Source organism: Chrysochloris asiatica, unplaced genomic scaffold (assembly GCF_000296735.1).
Source record: "Chrysochloris asiatica unplaced genomic scaffold, ChrAsi1.0 scaffold00002, whole genome shotgun sequence".
Taxonomy (NCBI): domain Eukaryota; kingdom Metazoa; phylum Chordata; class Mammalia; order Afrosoricida; family Chrysochloridae; genus Chrysochloris; species Chrysochloris asiatica.
The window spans coordinates 9,668,475-9,688,910 of record NW_006408520.1 but is presented as its reverse complement, the minus strand read 5'-3'; the positions used below and the strand labels follow the sequence as shown (position 1 = coordinate 9,688,910).

General features: G+C 37.5%; 1 protein-coding gene across 1 annotated transcript in view; it reads left to right on the top strand.

Moving 5' to 3' along the window:
- SNX7 (sorting nexin 7) overlaps positions 1-20,436 on the top strand; it is a 127,738-nt gene that overhangs the window by 86,796 nt on the left and 20,506 nt on the right. The window contains exon 8 of the mRNA XM_006830929.1: positions 15,207-15,359. Coding sequence (XP_006830992.1) covers positions 15,207-15,359 — 153 coding nt within the window. The remainder of the gene's footprint in view (positions 1-15,206; positions 15,360-20,436) is intronic.

Here is a 20,436-nt window from a genome sequence, read left to right as displayed (position 1 = left end):
CAGGTTTACTCTCAATAAACCTGCCTGCTGTTGAACCAAGACTCGCTCCTTCCTCTCTCTTTCTTTCTTTTCCTTACAGGAATCTTGTATTATTGGTCTTTTCCTTCTCTCATTTATTTTAATGCTATGAACACTTCCAAGTAGAACATTATTCTCTGTAAGTTATCCAATTTAGTTTTTTAATCCCAGTTAAAACACAAATCCTCACAAATGAACATCATGATAAACAGAGAAAAGATTAAAATTGTTAAGGATTTAATTTTATTTAGATTTACAGTCAATGTCCATGAAAACAGCAATCAGGAAAGTCTATTGACAAAATGCCTTAGGAAAACATGCTACAATAGACTTCTTGAAATTGTTTAAAAAAACAAGGCTGTCACTATGAGAACTAAGTTACACTTGATTTAAGCCATGGTGTTTTCAGTTACCTTATATGCGTGTGAAAGCTGGACAGTGACTAAGGAAGATCGTAGAAGATTTGATGCATTTGAATTATGGTGTTGGTGAAGAATGTTAAATATCCCAGGGACTGCCAGAAACATGAAAAAATGTGTCTTGGAAAAAATGCCTTCAGAATGCTCCTTTGGATATGTTTTCAGGAGAGACAAGTATCTGGAGAAGGCTATCATGCTATCAGCTAAAAAGAGGAAGCTCCCCAATGAGATGGATTGGCACAGTGGTTATAGTTATAGTCACTTAACATAATTTTGCTTAATATACCCAGTTGTAAACGATGTGGGTAATATCTTCCTTGGTGGCTGTAGTAGTGGTGGTGTGTCGTGGAGTCAGTTCTGACTCACAGTGATCCTGTATAGGATTTCCAAGGCTGTAAATCTTTACAGGAGCAGAAAGCGTCATGTTTCTCTTGCAGAATAGCTGGTAGTTTTGAACTGCTCATCTTGAGTTTAGCAGCCATGTTCGTAACCACTACACTACCAGAGTTCTTAATATCTTTTCTAGAGTGTTGTTCAACTAACCTATGAAAACCTTTAGCCCAGTGCCAACCTGTGTTAGCTTGTAAATATTTTTATAAATGATATTGGAGGAATTCTTGCATTTTGGGATTTCATTCTTCTAGGAGTCCGGGTGTGGCGCTGTGGGCTAATGCATCAGACTGCAAAGTTGTTTGAACTGCAAGGTCGGTGGTTCAAGCTCACCAGCTGCTCCTTGGAAACCCTATACAGGGTCGCTATGGGTTGGAATTGACTCGACGGCACTTAACAACAACAACAACAGACGAAAATTGTTCATGATAGTCCAGTAGTTCTGATTGTTGGATCTTCATATTGCTACACAAAACAAAACAAAATTAGGCAGTAATTAGCTTGATCTAAATAGTGGCCACCCCTATTGATCCCAGCTATTCACTTTAGTCTGTTGAATAAAAAACAAAGCAAAGCAATAATTTGCCTTTGAGTGGACTCAAGTTCATGGCAAACCAGTTTATGTCAGAGTAGAACTGTGTTCCCTAGTTTTCAGTGACTGATTTTTGGAAATAGAGCATTTTGTCCAAGTAGGTACCCTCTTCCAACATGCCTCTGTGTGAACTCGAACTGCCTTTGGGTTACTATCCAGACAAATTAACCATTTACTCCACCCAGGGACTCCAGGCAAATTCATATATAGACTGTGTAAAAGGTATATTTTGGACTCTCATAGAATTATTTTAAACTGTATTTGATATTGTATCATTGATCTATAATGAGGGTCATTGTAAGATGTTGATTTATAATCAACATCTACAACACTGGCTGCATTATAAATTGTTAGGACTCATGAGAAACGTTACCAGTAGTAGCATTGCATTTCTCTTATAAATGTGTACTTGTGCCTGACCCTGTCCCACACATATGCCACTCTGTGAATTAATTACTAGACTGCTGAGAGCCCCATTCTCTTCTACTTTTATCTTACAAGTCTTCTCTTGTGTATCAACCATATTCCTGGTTTTACCTTGTTTTTGCCATACTCTTATTTTGCCTTTGTATTAATATCTTGATCTACTTACTGTCTTTAAACTAATTAGTAGTTGTATGATTTTGAAAGCTATGTTAAATCTAATATAGAATAAGTAAGAAACTGTAAAATCTGGAGGTGGAGATCAACATGATCTTTTGTTGTTGTTTGTACAGTATGTTTGTGACAAACTTGTGTGTTATTATCTTTGGCATCCACAAACAGCAGTATGTCTGTTGGAATCAGAGGCCTGAACACTGAATGATTCACATAACTATTACCAAGAAAATTCAGGCAGGAGATATTTGAGGGTGAGGTGAAAAAATTGTACTGCTTCCAAAGTTTTTACCAATGAAATTTTCATAGAGACCTTACTACATTCATATAAAGATTTGCTAATTTGGGGGAAAAAACAAACAAACAAAAAAAAAACTTACAGCTTTGATGAATAAGTCCTCTGTGTGTGTGTGTTTGGGGAGGGGTGGTAAAGGGCGGGGTAAGAGGAGGAGGAAAGACAATGAGACTGTGAGTGTAGTATTATGGTGGATACTTTTCTAAAGAAAGATTATAAGTTTTTTCTTTCTCAGGAAACATTTTTCCTCCAGTGTCTTAACTGCAGTAGAAAGAGTAACAGATGGATAAGTAAAAGAGGTAATTTAAAATTCCAGTCATTTCTTCTCAGGATTTTAAGAAAAGTTACTTATAGTGTCCCTATGGATTTATGCTTTGGTTTGTGGGGTTTTGCTTGAAGTACATATGATAGTTTAAACATCTGTCCCTAAAAAAGTTAAAAAAACAAAACAAAACTCAAAATAGATTCAATTTCCTTTTAATTTAGACTTTTTGTTAATAAGAAATATGTCTTAAGGGTCTGTCTTACATATCTCTTTTACTCCTGACCCTGTCGAGCACTAAATAAATATTTGATTATGCTTCGAGTATAGCACTCTGGGAGTCAGAAGCCTGGAGAAGATTTTGATTCACTTTTACTTAACTTGTGACCTAAAGCATACAATAATTATTCTCTTATCCATGAGCATGCAGAAATAATGAATATTTTGAAGTTTATTTTGAAGATGGATTAAGGCTAATAAATCATTTTGAAGCCAATTTAGGAACTTGTGTCAGTAAAAATTTTGTTAAGGTATAGTTAAAAAGTATAAAAGAGTAATATATTTGAGAGTTCATAATGGTGAAAATATTAAAGTATGAAGAGTTGAAAAGTTTAAAAAAAAAAAAAAGAGTTTAAAAAAAAAAATTTAGTTTCTACAAGAGTAGAACCAGTAGTTTCTCTTCTAGTTCAGTGGGATATCACTAAATTTAAGTACATTGGTTTTTTCTGTTTCTTGAATTTGGCAAATAAGCTTTTTCTTTACTGAGACTTACTTAACTCAGTGGGAAAGTAAATTTAGGGAAAAATGCCCCCATCAGATCAACAATCAGTTTTCAGAAAGTTTCTTGACAGAATCAGTGCTTTTCTTCAGTAAGAATAAGTGGTTACGAATCGGGCTGCTGACCTCAAGGTCAGCAGTTCGAAACTGCCAGCTGTTCCATGGGAAAAAGATAAGGCTTTCTGCTCCCATAAAGATTTACAGCCTCGTAAACCCTATACAGGGACGCTATGAGTTGGAACGGACTCCATGGCACATAACAACAACAACTTTGTTATTATTTGCCCTTGAGTTGTCTCAACTTCACGGTGACAACATGTATAACAGAAGCCAACCTAGCCTGGTGCTGCATCATCTCAGCTTCCGGTCATGGCCAGGTTTAAGTCCACGGTTGCAGCCATTGTGTACTTTCAGTGTGTACTTTTAGTGTGATTCACAGGTTTTCAATGGCTAATTTTCAGAAGGTGATCACCTATTTTTTCTAGTCTGTTTAATCTGGAACTTCTAATGAGGCTTATCCACCATGGGTGATAATGCTGGTATTTGAAATACCAGTGGCATACATTCTTGCATCGTAGTAACATAAACATCACCATAGTTGTTGTTAGGAGCTGTTGAGTTGGTTCCGACTCATAGCAACACCCTGTATTGTTTCCAAGGAGTGACTGGTGAGTTTGAACTGTCGACCTTGTGGTTCAAAGCAACCTTGCAATCCAGTGCTGTATCCCACAGCGCCACAGGACAAACTAACAGGTTGATGGTGGAACATCTATTTATTACATATTATGTGCCGGGGGAAGGAAAGGTTGCCATCAAGCTGCCTCCCATGGCAATCCCTTGTGTGTGCTAGTAGGACTCTATGCCATAGGTTTTAAATTGTTGTTGTTGTTGTTAAGTGCCGTCGAGTCGGTTCCGACCCATAGCGACCCTGTACAGGGTTTCCGAGGGTGTAAATCCTTACGGGAGTAGAAAGCCTCATCTTTCTCCCGCGGAGCGGCTGGTAGTTTCGAACCGCTGACCTTAAGGTTCGCAGCCCGATTCGTAACCACTACGCTACCAGAGCTCTGTTACTTTTTGGAAGTAGCTCGCCAGGCTTTTCTTCCAAAGCACCTCTGGGTAGATTTCATCCACCAACTTTTCAGTTTGTAGACCTTAATTTAATTTAGTTTTTTATCTTTGAAGAGCCATACCATTCCTGTTTTAATGGCTTCTTTTAATATAACTCATGGAAGCCCCTAGAAAGAAAAGAATACTTTTCAATTCACTGTGTTTTTACTGTGCTTCTGATGTACAAAAGATTCAAAGAAAATCTCTGTCTTTATAAAATGCATCAGCTAAGTCATTGACTTTCTATTGCCTGCAGTGCCACAGAAAATCATGAACTCATTCTTTATTTCAGGGATGGTGCGTCAACTACATTTGTGGGTGTTTTATGACTCCATTTGTCATTTTTAGGAAATGAATTGTTTTTAACTGAGTAAGTTACACTTGAGTAACAAAATCGACAATGGGTTTCAAGGAGAGAGGTTTGTATTATAAAGTATATAATTACAAAGTATATTTGTATTACAAATTATATAAAAAAGGTACTGCGTAGCAATCACATGTATGCCTAAGAAGCATTGTATAATCAAGCACCCAATTTCTTCAAAAACATCTCACCTCTCTTACAAATCAGAAAATAATATAATTTTATTGTTAAGAGGCCTCTTATCTCTCCCCTGCAATCTAATTAATGCTTGTTAAGAAGATGTAGCTGTCAGATTACAACTGAATTTTTGATTTTTCTATTGTCTTCTGATGGGGTGTCATTCTAAATCTTTTTATTTAGGTATATTATTTTCAAGAACTTTTCAAAATGATAATTTACCAGCTTTTCTGATTATGAAGAGAAATTTTTAGCATTTGAATAAGTAGATTGAGTGGTGGAATTTTTTCCCATAAAAGGAAATAACAGACAGACTATTTTAAGAGAAAAACAGTGATGATATTTTTAAGTAAGAATAACTATCAAGTTCAAATATTATTTTCATATGCAAAAATTTAGGTGATATATGCCTTAGGGTTAGGTATAGATATATTTTCAGTATTATGGTATGTAAAACTTTAGAGAAATAATCTGTGAAAAGTCAGATGGGAAACAAGTGTAATTATAGCTAACATTTTGCTTTTATAAAATCATTCATTCAATTTATGAATTATGAAATTTCCACATAGTGTTTGTAAGAAAGAAAAGAGTTGTTATTGAGTTGATTTTGATTTATGGTAACACTTGGTGTGGTGCAGTGGGAAAAAACACAGGGCCACAAGGTTGGTTTGAACCTCAAGGTCGGTGGTTCAAACTTACCGGCCACTCCTCAGAAACCAGCTTGACTACACTTAACAACAACACATATGTCAGAGTAGAACTGTGCTCCGTAGGAATTTTACCAGGCCTTTATTCTGAAGTGCTCCTGGGTGGACCTTTTGGTTAGCAGCCAAGTCTATTAAAATGATCATGAGAGCCCTAGATATGTAATGCTGAAAGAACACGTTTACTCTTACATGACAGAGCTTACATTCTAGCAGGAAAGTTGCTGCTAAGTGCCAACTACTAGGTTCTGACCGTATGTCCAACAGAAGGAAATACTGCCTGGTCCTGGACTGCTTTCCTCACAATTGTAACACTCGAGCTTGTTGCGATTGCCGCTGTGTCAGTCCATCTTGTTGGAGGTCTTTATCATTTTTGCTGACTCTCTACTTCACCAAGCATGATGTCCTTCTCCAGAGACTGGTCATTCCTGATAACATGTCCAAAATATAAGAGACAAAGTATCCTCATCCTGGCTTCTAAGGAACAGACTTACTGTACTTTTTCCAACGCAGATCTGCTCTTCTGACAATCCATGGGACTTTTAATATTCTCTAATACCCTAATTCTACAATCTTACTTATTCTGCAATCTTTCTTATTCACTGTCCAACTTTCACCTGCATATGAAGTTATTGAAAAGACCATGGCCTAGGTCAGATGCTTCTATTCCACAAACTGACATCTTTGTTCTTGAACACTTTAAAGAGATCTTGTGCAGCAAATTTGCTTAATGCAATACCTCATACCTAGCTCCATGAGAGTTGATAGTGGATACAATTAAAATGAAATTTTTTTAAAGTTTCAGTCTTTGCTGCATTTATCATGATGTTATTTATTGGTTCAGTGGTGAGAATTTTTGTTTTCTTTACATTGAGGTGCAAGCCATACTGAAGGCTGTGGTCTTGGATCTTCATTAGCAAGTATTTTAAGTCCTCTTTGCTTTCATAAAGCAAGGTTATGTCATCTGCATATCTCAAGTTGTTAATGAGTCTTTCTATAGTCCTTATAATGTTGTTGTTGTTAAATGCCATCAAGTCGGTTCTGACCCATAGCAACCCTATATAGGGTTTCTGAGGAGCAGCTGGTAAGCTTGACCCACCAACCTTGCAGTTCAAACAGCTTTGTAGTCTGGCACATTATTAACCCATAGCACCATACCAGGACTCCAGTCCTTTTAATTCTTGATTTAAAATGGACCCCTGGTGTGATGCTGTATGATCTGCACTGGACTGCAAACCACAAGGTCGGTGAATCAAACCCACCAGTTGCCCCTTGGAATCCCTAGACAGGGTTGCTATGAGTCTGCACTGACTTGAAGGCACTTATTAACAACAACAACAATGGAAACTTGGTATGGCATGGTAAGATAAGTACTGGACTGCTAACCCCATAGAGTCACTACTTAGAAACCTTACATAGAGCCACAACTCAGTGGTATTTTCAAAACAAGAACAATGAAATAATGATAGTAACTTGTTGCTATGTGTCATCCGGCCCATTCTGTTCTGACTTAGGGTGACCCTGCATAGGGTTTCAGAGGCTATAAATCTTTGCTGGAGCAGAAAGCCTCATCTTTTTTCCATGGAGAAATTGGTGAGCTCAAACTGTTGACTTTGTTATTGACAATTCAGTAGTTATCCTACAGAGCCACCACACTCCCAGTAATAACAATGATATTGTTGTTGTTAAGTGCCATTGAGTAATAAAAACAGCTAATATTTATTTTTGTTGTTAAATGTCACAGAGTGTGTACCTTGTGGTTAAAACCGACCTTACAGTCCAGCACATTAACCTGCCCTGGTATGGTGCCATAGGATAAGCACTCTACCACAAGATCAGTTTGAACTTCAAGGTCAATGATTCAAACTCACCAGTCACTCCTCAAAAATCCTATACTCCTTAGACGAGAAGCAGACTCCATGGCACTTAACATCAACAATAAATATTAGCTGTTATTACTTAATGGTATTTAACAACAATAACAATATTATTACTAGGAGTGTGGTGGCTCTTTAAGGTAAGCACAGGACTGCCAGTCACAAATTCAGCAGTTTGAGCTCACCAGTCACTCCATAGAAGAAAGATGAGTCTTTCTGCTCCTGTAAAGATGTATGTCATTGGAAACTCTGTACATGATCACTATTAGTCAGAATAGACTCCTTGGCAGCTGGTATTTTGGTTTCGATATAGGCCTAATCTACTCAGTTTCCTCCTCTCCAATTTCCCTAGTATCTGGAGTCTGATAGTTTATATTGCCTCCTTCCCAAAACTTCCTCAGGGGCTTCTTTCTGATTTCTATTAAAATCCAAACACCTAAGGGTTACTTCACAACTGCCTGATACTTTGCCCTCATCTTTTGCTGTTTCCTTACTCACACTGTGTAGTTACTCTTTGTTGTTATTGTTAAGTACTGATAAAGTCCTTCTGACTCATAGTGAACCTGTGTGGAATTTCCAAGAAGTGGCTGATGAATTTGAACTGCTGACCTTGTTTAAATCGACCTTGTGGTCCAGTGCTTTATCCCACAGCACCACACCAGGACTCCTAAGTACCATCCTTAATATGAAGCCATTGCCATCAAGTCCATTTTGACTCACAATGATCCTGTAGGACACAGTAAAAGGGCCCTGAAGAATTTCAAGACTTACCAGTTTTATGGAAGCAGACTGATATGTCTTTCTTTTTATAGATTGGCTGGTGGTTTGAACCACCTGACCTTTTGGTTATCAGCCAAGAGCTGCATCACCACGCTTTCTTAATCTTAATGATCTGCCTGCAGTTCTTCAAATTATACTAAATTAAATCTGACTTTATAACTTACTACATGCGATCTTCTGTACATGAAATTCCCTTCTCTATCTAAACGCTTTTCAATGTATCCTCATAGGCATGCATCTTTCAAGGTAGTCTTGTTTATTTACCCTCCATCCTACTTCCAGACACAGTATTGATAGGTGGGGTGAATTCTGTTGATAGGTGGAGCGAATTCTATTGATGTTGTTGTTGTAAGTGCCCTCAAGGCGGTTTCAACCCATAATGACCCTGTTTAACGTTAACGTTTCTGAGGAGCAGCTGGTGAACTTGAACCACCTACCTGGCAGTTCAGATGGTTTTGTAGTCTGATACATTAGCCCACAACGCCACACTAGGACTCCAGTTTGGTTGATGTTGTTGTTGTTAAGTGCCGTAGAGTCGGTTCTGACTCATAGCAACCCCGATAGCAACCCTGTACAGGGTTTCCAAGGCTGTAAATTTTTACAGGAGCAGAAAGAAAGCCTCATCTTTCTCCCGAGGAACAGCTGGTAGTTTCGAACTGCTGACCTTGTGGTTCACAGCCCGATTCGTAACCACTATGGTGCCAGAGCTCATTTTTCCTTGCTTTTTTCATTAGTCTTAATTCACGTGAATTGGTTCTCTTCCTAATCTCATCCTCTTTCTCTTTTAACCATTCTTACATACTATTACTCAGGAATTTACCTTTAGTGATTGTGGCGCTGTGGGTTAATGCGCCAGACTGCAAAGCTGTTTGAACCTCAAAGTTGGCAGTTCAGGCTCACCAGCTTCTCCTCGGAAACCCTATACAGAGTCACTATGGGTTGGAATCAACTCTATGGCATTTAACAACAACATACTCTGACTCAGGAATTTACCTTTAGTGACTTCCTATTTTCTGTAGAAGTCATATTGATACCATTTATACCTTTTTTGGTTCCGTTTTCAACCCATCTTTCCGCTTTAATTCCTACATTTCTTTGTACCCACTTTAGATCCCAAACCCGACTCCAGTTCATTCTTGTGTTGTATGCTGTTGTGTGCCGTCTCTGTGGTTTTATGCCATAACCTCAAACAGTATCCCCTAGCTGTAGTTACTGCCTGTGAATTAGTGGTCAAGATGCATTCTAATCCACGACTCAAATTCATCTTCCATTATGTATCTTTCTATACCGTTTTAGTTTTTATTTCATTATGGTGTTTTGTTGTTAAGTCAGTTCCAACTCATAGCAGCCCTGTATAGGGTTTCTGAGGAGCAACTGATAGGTTGGAACTGTTGACTTTGCAGTTAGCCTATTATTCTACAGTACCATACCAGGACTCCATTGTGTCGTGTGTCAACATTCTATATTATCTTACAGCCTTTGTTTTTTGTTTTGTGTTGTTTTTATATATCAGCATCATAATAAATTCAAGAGTTCTGGTGAGGCGCTGTAGGTTAATGCACTGGAATGCAAAGTGGCTGAATCGTAAGGTCAGTGGTTCAAGCTCACCAGCCACCCCTTGGCAACCCTATACGGGGTCGCTATGGGTCAGAACCAACTTGACAACACTTAACAAAAACAAATAAATTAAGTATTTTTTCAGATAGGAACTAAATCAGATTAATCTTGAAAATCTCAGGCAAGCTAGCTCAATGTCTGCTGTGGGTCAGTAAGTGTAGAAAGTATGTGTGACTGAGTTAAACCTTAGTTTGAATCCCTAGTTTTCCATAAAGTGGTATGTGACCGCTTTTATCTCTTTCTTTCGGTTTCCAAGCTTATGAAAGGAAGGTTAAGCTATTAATTTTGAATATTATTATACAGATTAAATGAACTATTAATGTCTATAAAGCATATCACTAATACATTGTCCTTCAGTAGTGACATCATAAATGGTCACTGTTGTTACTACTGCTCTTGTTACTATACTACGTACTCATTCTTGGAGAAGAATGTTGTTTTATTTTCCAGAGATCTTAGTATTAATGGTTTTCACTTAAATAACATGGCTAATTTCTGGTTGAATAGACCTGAAACTTAAAATTACCCATTAACCATGCAGTTAGAGGTAAACCAAGACTCACCAAAAGACCAAAGGAGCTTCTTTGGCTTGGCAACTTTTCAGCACATTTTCTCGAACTCCAGTTAACTGTTGCTGAGTGTGTGTGTGCTGATAGACGGTGACTTGCACAATCAGAATAAATGCTTTTTTGCATCAAAGAATTGTCCTAAAACTGAAGTAAGCTAAGAGGAAGTGCAGTTAATGATACTATACTTTCATAAATTATAAAGAAAGATAATAGTCCAGATCATTCTTAATTTGAGTTAGATGTGCTATGCTAATTATTAAAAAGAGTTTCTTAGAATTGAATTTCTGGGAATTGGTGTTTCAGTATGGGAAGTACTTAATGCCTCCTTTTCCAACTAAAATGCTAAAGAAGTCATCAGGGAAATAAAGGGATAAAATTGATGCAGAAACAAAAAGTGACAAAAATTGATTGCCTGTGTATCATCTAGAGTCCTGGTGTGGTACCTGGTTAATGAGCCAGACTGGAAAGCCATTTGAACTGCAAGGTCGGCAGTTCAAGCTCACTAGCTGTTCCTCAGAAACCATATATAAGATCGCTGTGGATTGAGGTCGGAACTGACTTGATGATACTTAACAACAACAACATGTATCATCTTACACACTGATGAGAACAAGTTAATAAATAGCACTTTATATGAACCTAAGACCTAGGTCTTGACAGACAAATGACACATTTTTCAAAGACCAAAATACTGGAAGAGCAAAGGCAAAAAGATTTCATTCTTAACAAGTAATAGTAATGGTGATGATACTAATATTAACAATGATGGTGGTAATAGGCAAGTTACCAGACCTGGTGTTAATCAGTGCTTATTATCTCATGTAATTTTTATTTAAAAAAACACATGAGAGAGGTGTTATGTTTATATTCATTTCATATATCAAGAAACAAGGGCCATGATAAGTAATAATACCCAGTGTCACATAACTACTAAAAGATAGAATTGGTAAAATGTCAGTCTGACTCACAGTCAGTTCTGATGTGATCCATGTGCTGTACTGATAAGGTTACAGACCTTCTTTCTACAGGTGAGAGTGATGTTCAGAGACAAGGTCACAGCATACCATCCATTATCTAGGAAAGCACCGCTTTTGCCAGAACAGAACCACACAACCTGTTTACCAGTTTTGTAGCCATTATCTTCCTAGAGAATGATGGAGAGATTTGTAGTTTATTGCTGTGTTGTAAATCTCTCCTAGTAGTAACACTAACAGAGGATTAAGTTAGATTTTAAAATATAAGTACTGTTTCCTGATGCCATCTTAAGGAGAGCTACTCTGCCAGTAGGTCTCGGGATGGTGCTAACAGTTATTGCACTTGGGTTCTAAGTGGATGATTCAAAGTTCAAGCCCACTCAGAGGCAGCTTTCAAACAATCAGCTATTAAAAATCCCGTGGTTGACAATTCTATGAGTATGGGTTCACCATGAGGCACATCTGACTCAATGGCATCTTGTACTGTTAACTGGTACTCTGCCCACATTGGTGCATAAAACTTTTTAGCTCTGAAACCTAATCAGAGGAAAATAACTGTGGTTATAGTAGACATATGTACTGGGTTCTAATTTCAGGAAATAAATTTTGCTAGTAATTTCCTTCTGACTATGAAATTAATAAAACTCCAACCTACAACCCAGAGGATTGAGGATCACTATCACCTCTAACCTTTTTCCAGCAGGTCCAGAGATTTTTGGAGATGGGCCTTTTGAACAGCTTTACTCTTCATCTAGCATGCATAACCTACTATTAATAGCTCTTCTAATACATCGTGTTACATAAATCATGTAAGGTTTAATAAAATAATCACCCCAAGGAATGTACATATGCATAAAGAAATAAATGACCTTGTTGTTGTTGTTGTTATGTGCCGTGGAGTCGTAACCGACTCATAGCGACCCTGTACAGGGTTTCCGAGGGTGTAAATCTTTACGGGAGTAGAAAGCCTCATCTTTCTCCCGCGGAGCAGCTGGTAGTTTCGAACTGCTGACCTTGCGGTTCACAGCCCAAGTCGTAACCACTACGCTACCAGAGCTCCTTTACTAAGGTAGTTCTTACCCTATCAACAAAACAAAGTAGAAAAGAAAAACAACAACAACAACAAAAATGAAAGTCAACCTTATCACCGACATAAATCTCACAGGTAGGTAATAGAATTATGCAATACCAAATATCTGTTGGCAGAATAGTAAAAGCAAATATCACTATGATGAAATAAGAATAGAATAGTGGCATTCCACAGCCAAAAAAATAATAATTTAAGTATACATTGGAAGTAAAATACTATATTTAACTGATCTTAAGGCCAGTATTTTTTCACATATTGTCCACTGCCATTGAGTTGATTCCAACTCAAGTGATATGTGTAGCTGAGGCTACAAACCTTTATGGGAGCAGAAATCTTCATCTTGCACTCACGGAGTGACTGGTGATTTGAACTGTCAACCTTGTAACTAGTAGTCCAGTGCTTATCCTACAGCACTATCAGGGCACCTTTTTCATATATTAGTATTTCTGAAATGAGAGTTCATCTTAAATGATGGTACCTTGTGATGGATGCTCTCAGCCAACAACAGTAAAGTATGCCAGCTGCTGTTTCTCTGACCTCATCTGATAGCTCTCTCACTGTTACAGATTTGTTTCTCCTTGAGTAATCCAGATATGCTTCTACCTCGGGTTCTTTGCTTTTGTTGTTCTCTTTTCTTACTGAGAATCCCTTGTCACACTTTCACATTTACTTAGATATTTATTTGAGTGACATTCTCATTTATCCTTAATGCCCCTACTTTATCTATAAACACAACATCCTAACATCCCCTACCCCTTGTTTCACTTTTTTCTCTTTTGCACTTACGAAAGTGTATAGAGTCTAAGCTTTGGCAACGACAGGAATTTTTTATTTTTTTATTTTATAAAGCTTTTATTGTGTATTGAGTGATAGTTTACATGGGAGAACATCAGTTTTGCACTCATCCTGTCATATTTCATATTATTGCGATGATTACAATCCCCTCCATGCATCACCATTCAACAGTATTTGCTTCTATTCCCTCTATGGTTTTTTTTTAATGTACACAAAAACACTCAGGAATATATAATCATTTAAATAACCCAAGGGCACATTCTACAAGCCTGTCTCCTGGCCACCAGCACACAGCCTTTCTCTTTCCATGAGTCTAGAGTCTTTAGCTGCTCTTTCTCTCCATATCATCATTTCTACCTCTATCTTTGGTGTCATTGCATCTCTGGATAGGGTCCCACATTCTACTCATACTCTCCTCCCTTGATTCACAGAGTTAATAGGGATGGGCAACTTAGACATTGTTTGTTTGTTTCCCCTTTCTTTTAGTATGGGTATCTTTTCTTAAACTTCATATTTATAATGTGTCCATGCTCGTCTTAGATTTTCATTTTCTTGGTATGGTGTGAAGTATTTATTTTCTTTGAGGTTAACCCTTGTTGTTGTTGTTGTTGTTAAGTGCCATCAAGTTGGTTCCAACCCATAGCGACCCTGTATAGGGTTTCTGAGGCTGTAAATCCTTACAGGAGCAGAAAGCCTCATCTTTCTCCCACGGAGCAACTGGTAGTTTTGAACTGCTGACCGTAAGGTTTGCAGCCCGATTCGTAACCATTACGCTATCTACTAAATATTTCCTACATTAAAAGAGTCTCTTTTACCCTGCAATGTATCTGACCTCCTCATCACAAAAATTTAAGATCTCTGTTCCTATATTTTTACCTTCTTTCACCCTGTAATTGTTTTGATCATAGGCTGATCTCCTGGATCCTCTGAATTCATTCTTGTAGTTCTGTTCTGATCTGTACTCTTCCATCTGAAACACAGGGATTTTTTAAAAATCTATTTTCTTTACTATTGAATCGCTAACTCTTAGAAGAATAACTGTACAAAGTCAACACAATAAATAAATATTTGCTGAATATATGAATAATATAATCTTGAAGTACATGTTCAAGTGCTGGTGGTTAAGGTTGAGAGTAGGTATAAGTGTCAACTAAATCTATCTAATGGGGCATGGATTAAGTGTCAGACATCTAAGGCGTAAGCCTGCCTCTGTTTCCAGCTATCTGAGTAAAATTTTGCCAGTTAATCCCCATGGGTTGGAGTGTATAATCTCTGTTATTGTTAAGTGCCATCAAGTTGGATCTAACTCATAGTGACCCTGTATAGGATTTCTGAGGAGCGGCTGGTGAGCTTGAACCACTGACCTTATGGTTCAAACACTCCTTTCAGTTCAGAGCATTAACCCACATCCATTAATTGAGCTTTCTACTAAAAAAATTTAAAATGGAAAAATCAGACGTTGGAATGGAAAACCCAAATGAATGAAGCTGTGTCTTTTAAAATAAATGTTATTACCACTGGTGCAAAAGGATTCTGAACTAACTTGAAGTTCAATTTTTTTACTGTTTAAATAGTGAAACTGAAGCCTAGGGTTGGAGAGAGTTAATGTCATGAGCTCATTGGTGACAGACTTTGGACTCATCAGTGCCCCAGCCTCCATAGTATACATAGTAAACCTTAGTGACTTGTGAAAAAAAGTTATTTTTAAGCTACTTTGATGTAATGCTCAGTTTAGATTTGATGAAGTCACCTAGTAGCAGAAATCCATAGGTGGATTTATCTTTCTTTATGACCTTATTCAGCTTACAGAAGAGATTGGAAAACTTGAAGATAAAGTGGAATGTGCAAATAATGCCCTAAAAGCAGATTGGGAAAGATGGAAACAAAATATGCAAAGTGATATCAAGTCAGCATTTACAGATATGGCCGAGGAGAACATCAGCTATTATGAACAGGTAATTTGTACTATTTGATGTTAACTTCACTTTTAAAAAGTTGTTTTCTCATTTTTTTTGTTGTGTGTTTTCGATTCAGTTCTGACTCATAGCAACCCTGTATAGGGTCTCCAAGAATGGCTGGTGGGTTTGAATCATTTGAAATTAACAGTCTAGTGCTTATTCTGCAGCGCCACACCAAGACTCGTACTTTTCACGCTCTCTCTCTTTTTTTCCCCCTATGTTGAAATAATCTATAAAGAAACAGAGATTCTGTGGCTTCATTTGGTTGTTCACTGACAAGTCATGGACTAAAGCAGACCTCCCTACATCCTACACATTTGTTATCTGGAGGGAGAACAGTTAGTAGTCCTTCTTATGCAGCATGCCCCGAGTGCCTAATTTGAGCTGAGCTTGATGAGAGGAAGATTGTGCTGCCATATTTTTTGTTGTCATTTGATTTCCCCTTCTTTACTTATTTTGGAAGGATTTGCGATGGTATTCTTATAGTTTGGAATTCTTCAAAAGTACTAGGTAATGCTTCCTAATAATTCTTCTGTCTTCTCCTCCATACCTCCCCTCCATCTAAAGATATAAGTTTGCAAAGGGAGGAAAGTAGCAGAGGTTTGAATGAGCCAGAAATCAGTTCAAGACCATATCCTGGTCCCCTGCTATCTCCACCTCCTGTGTTGTTGTTAAGTGCTGTTGAGTTGGTTCCGACTCATGGTGACCCTATATAGGGTTTATAAGGAGTGGCTGGCAAGTTTGAACTGCCAACCTTGTGGTTCAAACCGACCTTGCAGTCTAGTGCATTTTCCCACATTTTACTTTTTAAGTGATGATTTTTCATCTTTTACAACTGTTCCTCAAAGCAGTTATTTTTAAAAATGAATTTTATAATATCATTTTACCAAAGATACACTGGTAAAGGCACTCGACTACTAACTGAAAGTATGGTAGTTTGAGCCTGCCAAGGCCTCTGTGGTGAAATGTGCAGCAGTCTTTTTCCATAAAGGTATACAGCCTTGGAAAACCCTACGTGGCTGTCCTGTAGAGAGGGTCACTATGAGTTGGAACTGACCAAAATGGATTTTTGGTTTTATGATTTTTTTCTCCACCCAGCATACTGTAAACATACTTTCTCTGACATATATATGTTAAACTTACATGTTCAACCATTTCTGGCTGTATTCATATGAAGTATTTAAATTGAGAACATCATGTTATACTTTATAGTCTACAGTGACTATAGGTTTAAAGAGGGTTTAAATTGAAATAAATTTAAAGATTCTTTATAGTGTATATTTTGAAAGATTACCAAATTGATATTTTTAATCATCAAATGTTAATGGAGTACCTAAGATTCAAAAGCACTGGTGGTGGTTGTGGTGGTGGTGTGCCGTGGAGTTGGTTCTGACTCATAGCGACACTGTTTAGGGTTTCCAAGGAATGGCTGGTGGGTTGGAACCACCGACCTTGCAATTCACATTGACCTTGCAATTGAGTGCTTTTCCTACAGCGCCCCACCAGGATTACACAATATGCAAGATAAACATTGGCCCTTTTCCACATAGCTAGAGTCCAAGACAGAGACAGCCAGTTAAAATAAGTGGTCACAGTAAAGCGTAGTGATAATAAGTTACATGATAGGGAGACACTTCAGGAGCATCTAACCTAATAGAGAGGAAAGGACGGAGGCTCCTCAGAGGATATATTTGAGACCAAATGCTGAATAAGAAGTAGCCAGATAAAAAATGTGAGGAAGAACCTAGAAGTGAGAGAGAATATGACATGTTGAAATATCACAGGTCCTTTTTAGATGTTAGAGGGGTATAGATAATGCTGCATTTAAGGGTAAGACTGAAAAGGACCCTACAAGTACGTCTTTTATCCTTTATTCAGCGAGAAAGGGGCACCATTGAAGACTTTTCAGCAGGAAGTGACAACGTTATACTTGACTTTTTAAAAGGAAGGTAACTCTGGCTATTTATGAGGGGGTTCAGAACATTGATGGAGAAATCCCATTAGCTTTTAATTCCATTTTCCCATGAACTTTTGAAGTCCCTTCATTTAGGTAAGAGAGGAACACAGCTGTAAATGTTGAGAATAATTAGAGGGCTATTATATTAACAAAGATAGTGATGTGAACTGACCTAGTTGTTTCATAATTGTGGGCTAAAGCTTGGTGGACAGATTCAAATGTTACTTCTTGGTAGAGGTGGGGTTAGACATATCAATTTCTATCTCTCCTTCCTAATTAATAACCATAAATGAATTCAAACATATAAAAGGCATTTCTCATTCATGTCATATTTGAAATGATTTAAACTATTTTCTTTTGAATAAGATATATTTATTACTATAAGTCTTTTTTAATAGCTACTATACAGGGTCGCTATGGGTCGGAACCGACTCGACGGCACTTAACAACAACAACAACAATACCATCAGTAAGGAGTTCTGGTAGCATAGTGGTTATGAATCGGGCTGCTAACTTCAAGGTTGCCAGTTTGAAACTACCAGCTGTTCCGTGGGAGAAAGATGAGGCTTTCTACTCCTATAAAGATTTGCAGCCTCGGAAACCCTTTGCAGGGTCACCATGAATTGGAAACAACATAAGTGATTATATGATTATCAAACATAAGTGTAACAAGATTTCTGAAGCAAGATGGATGAGTAGGCAGACACTGTGAGCAAACCCTCTGCAACAAAGACATGGAAGACCAAATGAAGCAGATATAGATGGTGACCCTATAACCCTGAGCATCAGAGGATAGAACAAAGAGGTGGATTGAGTGTTGACTGGAAGAGGAAGCTGAGCAGGAATAGTGACAGAGAAGAAAAATGGGTGGGCTGTCAGCTAATGTGGAGCAGTACAGTCATCGTGAGCCTTTTCAAGTCACTGTTGAAAGAACACCCTTCAGGCACAGGCTGATCTGGAGATTGGCAGCAAGGGAGGTACAGTTCTCCCTTGTTCCATGTGCTATAGGTAATCAGGGATGTGTCCAGATCCTGTCCTCACAAACCCAGGTATCAGTGGCACCTCTTCCTGCACAGCCTCGGCTGTACCAGGATTAGAAGCCAAGAGTGCCACCCCTCTTCTGGACTGCCCTGAACTGTACTACACAAACAGCAAATAGAGAACTGCTTTCACACTTCCAGTCTGTATCACATCCACCAGGAAACATGTGATGGTGCCTGAGACACAACAACATACAGTCATCAATTAAATATAAATGACACAAGCATGCATGTCTCTGAGAACACAGACAATTTCAATTTACACAAAGAAACAAGATAGAGTGCCTCAGCCAATTGACCAAAATACAATCAGAAAATATAATATCAGAAATGGTAGCCTGACTACTTGATAAGGAATTTAAAAGAATGATGAGAGAAAGATCGACGAAAGTAAGGAGAACACAGAGAAAATTTGAAGGATTCAGGAAAACACTACAAGAACAAACTGACAAAAGAAATGAACAATTGGAAAAAATACAAAAACAGCAAAGTTTTTAGAAATTCAAAGATGACAACGAAGAATTCAGAAACAGATAGTACATTGAAGGGACAAATAAATAGTATTGAATCAATGGAAGGTTGAATTACTAAGCTTGAAGACAGCTCTCTCTATATTCATTTTCTAGAGTAACAATCAGAAAAAAACACAAAAAATCCAAAGAAGGGTTAAGACATATATGGGACACTATCAAGAGGAATAACTTACATGTGACTGGAATTCTAAAACAGGAAGATGGGGAAAAAATTTTTTGTTGTTGTTGAAACTTGTTGAAAGAAACCTGCCCTGAGATCATGAGAAATGAGAACATAGCTGTTCAAGAAATGAAACACAAACTCCAAGCAGAATAGACCCCAAAAGAGTATCACCAAAGCAAACTTTTCAAAACCAAAGACAAGGAAATAATCCTGAGAGCAGCTCAGGATAAACAAAAAGTTACCTACAAACAATTAAAATGGCTTGAATTTGATTTCTCAGCAGAACTTGTGCCAGCAAGAAGACAATGGCCAACGATGTATCTAAAACTCAGAAAGAAAAAAATTGCCAACCAAGAATTCTATACCCAACAAAATTGCCCATCAAATATAAAAGCCAAATTAGAACATTTAAAAATAAGCAGAAATTAAAAGAATTTGCCAATGCAAGACCAACCTTACAAAAAACTGTAAAGGGGGTTCTTAGGACAGAGAACTAACAACAGCAAACAACGTTCTGAGACTAACATACATGCCAATATCACCTAGAACTCAACCCAGATATATAAGTGTTCAAAGTAAGATAAACTTAGGAGAACTGAAACTAGGAAACCAGAGATACCAGTTTGCAACTATAACAACAAATAAACATAAAATAAAAAGAGAGAATGATGTAGTTACAGAACTCCTAAATGAATAAGAAATCAAGTAATTTCAGGGGGGAAAAAATTCTGAATTTAGTCCAATCTCTACCCCTAATACTAACCCTCATCCTAACCTTAAACTACAATACAAAGCAAAAAACCTAAGTGTGTTAGGTTATAAGGGCTCCTGGTGTGGCGCTGTATGATCAGCACAAGGGTTGGCAGTTCAAACTCACCAGCTGCTCCTTGGAAACCCTATATAGGTCTCTATGAGTCAAAACTGACTTGATGGCACTTAACAACAGCATTAGGATGTCAAATCACAAGTCAAATAAACCTAATGCATTTTTTGGGAAAATTACAAGGTCTGTAAAACATTTCTGAATTTGAACATTTTTACTTTTTAAAGAGAGAAAATAAATAGCAATTCCATACAACCCCAATTAAAATGTTTTAACTTTAGCCATTTCTATTATATAAACATGTTTTTATTACATTAAAAGACTTAAATTCAATTTACATAAAATATTGGGTGTTCTTTAGGAATTTAAGCATAAACTAGCATATCATATATTTTATTCTTCACAGATGTGTATAACAGTGTGTTATGTTTTCACTCTTTTTCCCAGATGAATTATATTTCTCAATGTTACTAAAACGGTATCAAGGGCACTGAATCTTGGACATATATTTGGAGGAGACATTGGTTCTCTTTATTATAACTGAAAATTCCTGTACAG